The sequence below is a fragment of the Trachymyrmex septentrionalis genome, unplaced genomic scaffold, assembly GCF_001594115.1.
Source record: "Trachymyrmex septentrionalis isolate Tsep2-gDNA-1 unplaced genomic scaffold, Tsep1.0 scaffold16, whole genome shotgun sequence".
Classification (NCBI taxonomy): Eukaryota; Metazoa; Arthropoda; class Insecta; order Hymenoptera; family Formicidae; genus Trachymyrmex; species Trachymyrmex septentrionalis.
This window is the reverse complement of record NW_017304758.1, coordinates 3,120,261-3,131,583: the sequence shown is the minus strand read 5'-3', so window position 1 is coordinate 3,131,583 and position 11,323 is coordinate 3,120,261. Positions and strand designations below refer to the sequence as shown.

Below are 11,323 nucleotides of genomic sequence, written 5' to 3'. Positions count from 1 at the left end.
TATATATATATAAAATTAATTATATATTTTTTCCCAAGCAATGTTTTGCGAAATATTAAAAAATATATAACAATCTTTCAGCGACGGAGTAACTGGATGTGGTCTCTATCTAGCATTGAGTTTCCTGCTAGAACGAATGGCCGTCGAAAGAGAATGCGATGTTTCTTTAGCAGTGCGAGCTGTTAGACGATCAAGACCAGATTTTGTTCATTCCTTGGTAATATAATTTTAAAAAGAAAAAAATTAATAAAATTAATAAAATTGATAAACATTTTATCGATACAAACATTGATAAACATTTTATCGATAAAATTGTATTCTTCATTTTTACTATACAGAAAAATTATAAGAAACTTGAAATAATATATTCAACTAAGAAACTTTATTTAATGTTTAGGAACATCTAGAATACCTATACGATGCAGCAGAGACATACTTGAAGTATTTTGAAACCTATGCGAATTTTTCGTAAATTAAAAATAAATTATTAAGATAAGATAATAAAGCAGCATTATATTGTATAATAATAAAAATAGTTGCAATATGCATATGTATTAAATATTGATAAATATTAAGTATATTAAACATTGAAGTTTTGTAGTGTAACCTAGAAAATATTTTACTTATCAACAATTGTATTTTCGAAAATATATAAAATATTGTATTATAGAGAATAATAGCGAGTATAATTTTGTGCTTTTCTCAGTTTTTCTATTATATGACCAAGGTAAACCACCTTCGTGTTTATGGATACGCCATACGCGACATACATGATATCTTTTATCCGATAATGCGGGAATGCGCATACTATTAATTTGAAATGTTAAGTGATGTAACTTTTATGAGTAATATCGTTAGCAAGTAAGGCCCGGTTGCACCAACGTTACGTTGACTTGAAGCGAGGCTTAAAATTCTTTCTATCTCTCCCTCTCTTTCAGCTTTAAAACAAGACAGATAGAATTTTAAGTCTCGCTTAAAGTCAAAGTAACATTGATGCAACCGGACCTAAGTAAATTTGATTTATCTTAAGAAATTCAAAATTAATTTGAAAAACCTACTGAGAGTAAAAATTCTAAATAAATGTACAATATATTATGTAAATTTATTTAAAACGTTCCATATCGGTGCTTGATATTTTTCATAAATTTAATATCATGTATCAACCCAGGAAAAAATTATATATAATTATATTAGGTTGTTCGGAAAGTAATTTCGTTTTTTCCCAACAGAGGACTTATTGTATTTTTTCACAGCCAACTTCACACTTAAGCCGCATAATCATTATATATTTTGACAGCTGATATAGCAAGGCTTGCTTGTGAAAAAAGTTCGATTGATTCTACGCGGTAGTTTTTAGTTGGTGCTCTATCAAATGTGAAAAGTGAAAAGCAGCATTTTCGGCATATTTTATTTTTTTACTATCGAAAAGGTAAAAATGCTGTTCAGCAAGAAAAAAATTATCCGATGTGTATGGAGAAGATGTATTGACAGAACGCCAGTGTCAAAACTGGTTTGCAAAATTTCGATCTGGCAATTTTGATGTTGAAGATGCATCACGTTCTGGAAGGCCAGTTGAAGCTGATGAAGACACAATAAAGGCATTAATTGACTAATGCAAACCGGCGAATAACAACTTGTGAGATCGCTGAGAGATTAAATTTATCGAATTCGACCGTTCATGATCATTTGAAACGCCTAGGTAGGAAAATCGTCTTTCATTTTCATTAAAAAAAACGAAATTACTTTCCGAACAACCTAATATATAATTATATATAAAATTACAGGGTTGGCAAAGAGTAGATAATGTTTTTTTAAGAATATATCATTATGTTTCTTTTTAAATATGTTTTTAATGCTTCAAATATGCTTTAAATAGTATTGTAAAAAAACATGTTTAAAACATTAATTAAGCATGTTTTAAACTGTTTAAAATATTAGCGCACTGTCTGCTATAATAGATATTCCGAATTTGATTCCCGATAAATCTAAAATATTTTCATACGCTCGTGTCTCCTCTCGGAAGGAAATGGCAACCCACCGAGAATATCTTTGCCAAGAGCATTTCTCTAAAATTTCGTCGATCACAATCGACATTAAATTGTAGAACCCATATGACTATTTACAATAATCAGCGTGCACACCAGAAACATATGTAAGAGAAGTTACTACACTCGAGCAATATTCTAATAAAAATAAAAATCGGAGCGGAAGTCGAATGTAATGAGAGAGTAATAGAAGCATAAACGAAGCTTCTAGGAGGAAAATTAAAACAACGAAACATAAAAGAGGCGTTTACGCTTCTTTTATATTCCATTGTTTTAATTTTTTTGCCTTCTAAAGACTTTATTTACTTTTATTACTCTCCCATTACATTCGACTTATGCTCCGATTTTTATTTTCGGGGTAGAACTGAGGAGACGACTCTATAGGCAAAAATTCAGCTTTAAGAATTTGTTTTGTAAATTGCGATAATATTTTTAAATGAAATTATAAACAATCTATAGTGATCCTTTTATTTAACTACGCGATAACTACGCGATAACAGTAACGAAAAATCTTAGATACGATTTTTGGCTCGTTCAAAATTTACAATATATATACTCAAGATAATACAAAATAATAATAATATATTTTTACTCGAGTAAATTATTTTTTCCTTTTAATTATCTATTCTTGTATTAGTTTCCAAATTTTTAGTAATTGGATATAAAATCTTTTATAAAATAATGTAAATATAATAAAAGCTTAAGCTTTACATAAGAATTCTTATGTAAGAGATACAAAAATCAAATTTAAAAAAATTAACATTCTTTTACAAAAAATTGTAACTCTGTTTTATCTCCTTTAAAAACCACATGCTAGAATGTTGCTCATAAATTTCGTGACATTAAATAACTACAATGTGATTATTTAAATAAAGCTCCTGTGTTTGGAATCCAATTTCGGCGGCCATGACCGACTAGCAGATTTCGCTGCAAGAAAAGTAAAAATTTTACGGACCTAACGACCGGTGACCGAAGCTGCGAATATCCCTGCCTCTCGCAAAGTCTTTCATCTCGCCGGCAGAAGGCGCCTCCATCGTGGACCTCGCTGATAAACAGCTAATGTGCTACATACCACAAAGAGACGCGAGCCGTCGCGACGACGCATACGAAGTGCCTCTGGCGCGCAATTCTCACGTGTGTTTCGACGCGTTTCCGGTTACTGTTGGTAGCACAAATTTGCCGCGCTCAAGGAATACGATTTCCGGTGTGAACATTTGATCGTCGAAGGCCGGGGAAATATCAAGAGGAAACTAGGGCATATTTTATACGGCCGTAGCCGTGGAACAGCAGGTAAAAATTCTACGGATAAAGTGCGTGCGTGCGTGCGTGCGTGCGTGCGTGCGTGCGTGCGTGCGTGCGTGCGTGCGCGTGACGAACACGTGGCATCGCGACGGCGCGTCGCGGATGCGACGGGCCATCGTTCCGCATCAATGAAGTTCCGTTCTAAGCAACCATTGACAGTTAGCGTCAGCCAAGCTTAACGATCGACATGTCGCAACCCAAGGCCGTGGAGGACATGTTTGCCGCTCGAACTCGATTGCTCGAAATCGCTGCAGTGCGAGATTTCCCGCTCGCATTTGAACGACTCCCGATGAACGACCTTGTCCTAGGAAAAGAAATGACAAAATAAAGAGAAAATTTAAGCTAGACTTTCCCCGGAAATTTGTATACCGCGCTTAGCGTTTGTATAGCCGCGTCGCGATCTTTCAAAGCGGTACTCCGCGACGTCGAGTGGACTCCGTTTACTCCGCTCGCTTTTGCTGTTCGCTTTTCTGTTATGTAAGGATCACGCTCTGTAAATGTGCAATCTTAGACGCCATCTTAAACGAGCAGTGCGACTCGTGCCGGAATTCGAATGCGCTATGTTTGCAAAATTCTCATAATCTATTGCTCGATTTGAAATATTATGAGGAAAAGGACAGATAGTTTGTTAAAAATAGCCTAAGGTTTTCTCTTCAGGAAAAACTGAAGTCGATTAAGTTGCGTTCAATTCAATTATCTATAGATATTATAATTACGGAGAAATGAACATCGTATCGATTATTTGTCAATCACGGTACAATGTCGAATAATAATCTTCCAAGATTACTGTTCACGCTTAGTTTTACAAAGCGTGATTCTCATATTATTTGTCCATTGGACAAATAATTCTTTCCGCACTCTAATAGCACAATTTATTGGTACAATATTGACCCAGTATATCTTCAATGCATGTCAATGGTTAATCAATGTATCGCCAATGAATTGTGCTGCACGATTTTCTTATGAATTCTCATCATTTTTAAATCAACACACATTGCGACGATGATTGCAAAAAAGACACATCCTAATCAAAAAACTTTTATAAGCATAGATTAGATTATAAGCCGATAATAATTATTTTTTGAATAACAATTATTTTATATGGAATAGATTAGATTATAAATCGATAATAATTATTTTTTATGACATATTCTGTTAAATATCTCAAAGGAGCAATGATAACTCAATCCCTTCAATTAAATAACGTTTTATTTTTAATTTCAAAATTTTTTTATGTCAAAATGTAAATCAATCCATTTCTGTGATTGACTTGCTTATTTTTAAAATAAACAACATTCACTTTAATATATGTACTTAATTAGTAAATAACTAAATGTTAGTCAAATTTAATACGTATGTTAAATAACTAATGTTAGTCAAATTTAAAAATTTAATAATTATATAATTTATGGAATTGTTACATTTATCGATACTGTTTAACTTCATTGTTTTAGTTAAATTAACGACATATTGAATAGGAATAGTGACGATCTACAGAAATGATTAAAAACAACTCAATTTATAATTAAGTATAATTTGATATTGTAAATTTAACAGCGTATAGTACAACATTAAAAATCACCATGAAAATTTATTAAAGCCACAAAAGATAAATCAAATTCGGATATTTTTTATCATATAAAAAACATCATATCTCGAAAAAAATGTACAGTACATTATTTGTAATTTAATTTTCTTTTGTATTTTTTATTACGAATGATAATTCGCTTCATTGATAGACTATTAAGCTAATTAAGATATGAATCTAAGCAATAAAATTGCGTAGTTAATTTTTCCAACTATGCAACGTTTCTTGGATCTTCAACGGTAGAAAGTTTTACAATTTTTTAATACTTGGATACGGAAGATGTGTATTATTACGGTATCACGATATCTGCTATCAGATGACTGATATATCGTGCAAAGTAGGTCTTCAGCAGAATCTTCTACTAACTATATGTGTCACTCATGCGTGCACAGTTTTCTGAAAATCGAGATATTGCATAAAAATTTACTGAGTGCCAATTATTTATCAATCGTGTGACGTGATGCATACCGACTTTCAACTTTGTTTGCACACACACACACACACACACACACACACACACACACACACACACACACACACACACACACACACACACAAACTCTGTAAACAGTAAACACGGGAATATAATATGTTACACAACCAAAAGACGTAGGAATTTATTTACGTAGGAATTTATTTACGTGGTGAGGAAGAAAAAATAATATAAATTAATAGGCTATCATGGCTCGCCTATTAATTTATGTATTTTATATTATTTTTTCTTCAGTAAAAATCTCGAGTTATTCTTCATAAATATTCCTGATATTTATTGAAAAGTATTTGCGCCTCTCAATATTTCATACATTTCACGCATTTGAAAAATACATTTGTTGAAACTTCAAACAGAGTATTTATGTTAAAATTAGATAGTTTCGTTGACGGAGACGTTTCATTATTATGACGTAATAAATGGTAATGCTATCTCTTCGCTACGATTAGACTTTGACGACTACACATATGTTTACGCACAGTTAAAATTAAAGGAAACTTTGGCTCGAACTTCGGACTTTTTAATGCAATGTCTCGCTTATTCTTCATACAGACAGCGATGTCATACAATTGCGCCTAACTCTGACAATCGATCCGACCGTGGCCCAAGTTGACAGCAATTTAAAATCGCTTTTGCTCCTTCGTAAGATGTCCCGCGGGGTAATTCCGATTATAATTAAGATCCATCCGGCGCCATCCGGATCAAGGATCAACTCCGTTCTTTCCTACTTTCGCCGAAATCTCGTCGATATTTATGATCGTCACACGCGAAAACATTCTTAAGACACTCTCGTTCGATATTTCCAAATATTTCCATATTGATTATGGATCTTGTTTTCATCACATTTTACAAATTTGCATGCTTTTTTATATTATACACCGTTTGGAAATTTCCAAACGCGGCCAAATATGTATAGAATCCAAAGAGAATTTTATATATACATATAATTCTATATATTTTTTTTATATACATGATTATATATAATATATATTTCGTTCTTCTCTGTATTTATAATACTATTTAAATTACAAAATATAACTTTATAAAGATGAATAATTGTGTTGAATACTGCATGTACGAACATTAACATCGTGTAAAGAAACAATCTCGGAAATAATGGTGAAAAAATAATTTTCATGAGATAAAGAGATAACGATAAATTCTTTCCAATGTTCAACAGAACGTTATCGCAAATATCACCGAGAAATCTTCTAATGATAAGTGAAGGCAGCGTCTTTTCAGGGTGGAAGATGACGTCGCCAAAAAGTGTCAAGGCACGCAAGATGGAGACTGCAACTAGAAGCTGGACGGCGACACCGATTCTAAGCTCGGATTTCACAGAAGCTCCTCCGCTGCAGGAGGTCTATGTGGGCGTTTTGAAACAACGGAAGGACACTTCCACCGCAATTAAAAGTATATCTACCATTTTGCCGGGATTCGCTCATCTAAAGCGCTGTTCCAACGGGAAATTGCTTTTGGCTCCGCTTCATTCGGACGAATTGTCACGCGAGAAAGGCCACGATATTTCTCTCGGTGAAAATCAGCTTAAAACTCAGTTGAAGGAGAGAGGATTCGATCTCTCTTTGCTGGAAGAGAAATTCCAAATGGCGAAGGTGCCAGCCAAGGCGCCAAGGACGAAGATACAGGCCAGCGAAGCTTCGAAAATCTGGCCGGTAAATTTCCATCCTGATCAGACGGTTGAGAGTCTAATCGATGGCTCGATCTTCAACGACGATTGTTTATACGCATTCGAGCAAATCATGTCATTGGTAATAGAGGCTGCCAGGTTGGAGGCGATCGGCAATGAGCGTTGTACCGGCGCCGCAGCGATCGTCGATCCCGAGGATGGAAGAATCCTGGCGGTGGCTGCCGCGAAAATTGATAGACATCCTATGTGGCATGCCGCCATGTTGGCGGTGGACCTTATTGCTAGGCTTCACGGTGGTGGTGCATGGAAATTGAACGACGAGGAATGTGAGGAAACGAAGAGACAAACTGATGTTATCGAGGAAGAGAAATTTGACGATGAAAGAACGTATCCAAATATTACAACTGAAGATCAGATCTCGAAGAGGTTAAAAAGAATCAAGAGAAGATACGAAGAAGAGACACCGCTCTGTTATCCGAAATCTTTAGCTTCGCTAAAGTTTCCGGTTCAAACGTCCCTCGAGATGCAAGTTGTGCGAAAAGGACGAAGAAATAACCGTGCCAAAATCGAGAATTCGAAGGAAAAGGAATGCGAGGATAACGCGAAGAAATGCGGACCGTATCTCTGCACGGGTTATTGGGCATTCCTGCTGATGGAACCGTGTCCTCTGTGTGCCATGGCATTGCTGCATTCCAGAGTCGCGCGAATTTTTTATGGTACGGCTAATCAAAGTGTTGGAGTTTTGGGCTCCAAGACGATTTTACATACGGTACCAGGGCTAAACCATCGATACCGAGTTTGGAGCGGAATCCTGGAACGAGAGTGTCGACAAACAGTAGAAAAAATCAATGCTCGCAGAAGCCGCAGCTGAATAACAAATTCGACGCGGCTCTATTGTGAAAGATAATAACACTCTAAGTAACTGCAACGGACAATTGATTATCGCAATTTCCAGGAATAACTGATGATATTGATGTCGCAAAGCCGGACAAAATAAAGAGGAGTGAAACATATATTTTGTTGTTACTTAACATTCTCTGCTTGTTTGTTTGTTTGTTGTTTATAACTTCTTGTGCGAATTACGTTATTTATATATACATATAGGTAACATTATAATGACATTTTATCATATGTTATTTCATTTGCATAATATATTATGCATTCATGCGATGTCATAAAGAAATAAATTCAATAATAGAAAGCGCAATTGTGATACCTATCAATACATACATCACGCGACTGACTTCTTCAACATTTTTCTGATCATTATATCATTCCAAAAAGACTATCGAATTCATTACTTAACTTAAGACTCCTGTTTACCCACTACTATTTCAAATTGTAATGTCCGAAGTGAAAAAATGACATTTTTTGCAAATTATATTTGAATTATTTTTCTATAAAGCAATATTTGCAATCGATAGAGAATAAAGTTACAAAATATACTGAAAATTATCTTTTTATCTTGAAGCAAAATTAAAAATCATATTTATTTATAATATTAATTTAACAATTTCATAGCTGTGAACATAATTAATTTTCTTTTTTAGTCATGCATTATTCATTTTCGATACCCTCGAATCTGAGTGACTAATGACATGGTGCCGTTAATGGTATCACGCATTAAGAGCTGTCTTATTGAAATATATTTAATATTGAAAAATATTAAAATATTTGACAAGAATTTTTTATTGTATACTTTCTTGTTTCTGACGTGACAATTTGTGGTAATAGTGGTAAGTAAACGCGAGAGCCTTAAAACGTTTCTCACGAAATTTATTAAACAAATAAATTATTTCATAGATTTATCAACGGTGGATTATTACTTCGATCCATCGATTCTGCGACAGCAACTTAGATTCTTGCATGCTGCAACCGGTTTTATAATTTCAATCGAAAGCAGCACGGCGCAAAAGACTACACATGGTACGGACGTGCATTCGGCTATAATGACTCTCGATATATGCGTGACCTTGACGCATTGACGCGTGCATGTGCGTCCGCATCTGCTGTCGCTTCTAGGTGTGCACCAGTGTGCACGGCGAATTAACACTTATGTTTACTGACACACACTATGTGACGTTTCATCATTTCCCAAAAAAAGATTGTGAAAATCATTTCTGTATACCTATTCTTTTGTCTTTTGCTCTCAATGGCAGAGCGTATCCTTCAATGCAAATGCCGGGTTTTGAAACGCTTGGGCCATAGCCAAGATATTTTTTACTCGAGGCTTCCAATAGACTATTTTAAAAGAGGGAACTCAATTTTTGGTTGACTACAATAAAAAATTGGATTTAATGAATCCAGATTACGAATTGTTCTCCAATCACTTTTGAATCATTATTTATTACACACGATTTCGAGAATTGCTCCATTTCGAGAATTGCTTCTTTAATGAAAATGTAAATTTCTGCAGGGTTCATCTATTCATAATCGATAATTGTAAGACAGGCCCGAACCGTTACGCTTCAACATTATTATTCGATAGCACAATTCATTTTGCGCGCACAATCATAAATCATCGGTATAATTTATGCGCGCCTAGTCATTTAACTCTATACTTCGTGCGGTGTCGTCAAATCGTTTAATTCAAAGACAAATAATCATGTTTCTCCACAATAATATACAATCTTATTTGTCACTTATTTTTTTCTCGTACGGATTTCCCAGGCGTGTTTACTGCAACACACATACACACACACACACACACACACAATTATCTCTTTATAAGAGATGCTGATAATGAGCACATGCAGGTCGACGACGAATTTGTCAAAATGCTCGTGGATACAGATAACATTATCAAGTTGTAAGATAACATTGATATATAACTTGATATAAATTCTGATATATGTATATAAACAGTATATATAATAAACAGTATATAAAAAAATAAATAAAATAAAATTCGATAGATTTCACGAATCGCTCAGGTTTACATACAATTACGTGCAATTTTATCGATAATGCAGTTTAATGACACTTGAGAGCACACAGCGCAGTCTGTGAAAAGTGCAGACAATAATTAATTAAGAGACATTTATTTGATGTTGTTACGTCAGTGACTAACATATCTCAGCAAAGCGCGTCCTACTCGTTCCCATAAATAGGCATTACACATTTTCGACGTGTCAAGCAGAAACAGTTTGTACATATATAGATATTTATACAACTGTTTATAGTTTGGTCATTTGCATAAATCAGTATAAATATGGGCGATTTTATTTTAGTGTCTCGACACTGGCATTAATTAAAATAATGTGAATCTCTCTCTCTCTCTCTCTCTCTCTCTCTCTCTCTTTCTCTCTCAAATATAGATATATATTTAAGCAAATACTAATAAAATAAATTCTTAAAATTTAAATAATTAGAAATTAATAATTAAAAATTATAAATAATAAATAATTTCTTGTTGCGATAATAGTAAAATATCTAAACGTTGAATTCTCTCGATGTTGCAACGGCTTGCAACAATTATTATGATTTTACGCCAATTTTTGAGATTTTTTAATAATTTCTAATATATGATTCAAGAACATTGATGTAAATATAGATTCTCTTCTGCAATCAGGAATTTTTGTGTTAAATAAAAAATAACGATGCCCATTGTGCACAAGTTTGTTTATTACGAGTCAGCCGTGACTCGTCACGATAAACTCAGACAAGTTGAAGCAAACGTTGTGGTCGTTGATCTGAGAGAAATCCGAATGCAAAGTACAAAGCAATATTACGTCTACAACAGGAGAGTTTTAGTGATTAAAAAATATTGTTAGGCTATCTAATATCTTTGAAGGGATTATTATCTCAATGTATATTTTATAAAACTAAATTTTCTTATAGATTTTTGGTAGCACAAGGATTTTATATATACTATATAAAATCTTAAAATTTTGAATAAAAAATATTTAGATGTTACTAATCTTGAAAAAATATATTTTTTATGTAACTACAGGAATAAAAAAAATGATATCACTAGGATGTGAATTTTGTCATATGAATAATATGAAAACCAAATGACACACTAATGCCGCTAATGGAGATATTCATCATTTTCCATAGAAGATGACACATAATCTGCACAGTCAGAATTTTTTTTCTTTGACAATATGCAAGCGCGTTCGCAATTCTAGGAATTGCTTGAGTCGTTATAAAGCGAGTAGCGAGTACGCGATGGTGACCCTGCGGATTGACATCGATCAACGAAACTACAGCTGATCCATTCCGGAGGAGAGTTGCTCGATTGTTCATGA

The 11,323-nt window shown here is 33.9% G+C and overlaps 2 protein-coding genes across 2 annotated transcripts in view; both read left to right on the top strand.

Annotated features, from left to right (window-relative positions):
- LOC108746038 (receptor-type tyrosine-protein phosphatase T-like) overlaps positions 1-503 on the top strand; it is a 10,912-nt gene extending 10,409 nt beyond the window's left edge. The window contains exons 31-32 of the mRNA XM_018482527.1: positions 82-217; positions 398-503. Of these exons, the coding sequence (XP_018338029.1) occupies positions 82-217; positions 398-472 (211 nt within the window). The 3' untranslated portion in view covers positions 473-503. The remainder of the gene's footprint in view (positions 1-81; positions 218-397) is intronic.
- A 6,172-nt stretch (positions 504-6,675) lies between these two features.
- Positions 6,676-7,944, top strand: LOC108745925 (probable inactive tRNA-specific adenosine deaminase-like protein 3). Its single transcript, XM_018482346.1, has one exon. The coding sequence runs from the start codon at positions 6,676-6,678 to the stop codon at positions 7,942-7,944; it is 1,269 nt and encodes a 422-aa protein (XP_018337848.1).
- The last annotated feature ends 3,379 nt before the right edge of the window (positions 7,945-11,323 follow it).

Bases quoted from the DNA above. Each gene is read 5' to 3' on its own strand.
- LOC108745925 (XM_018482346.1), top strand. From the start codon at position 6,676: ATGACGTCGCCAAAAAGTGTCAAGGCACGCAAGATGGAGACTGCAACT.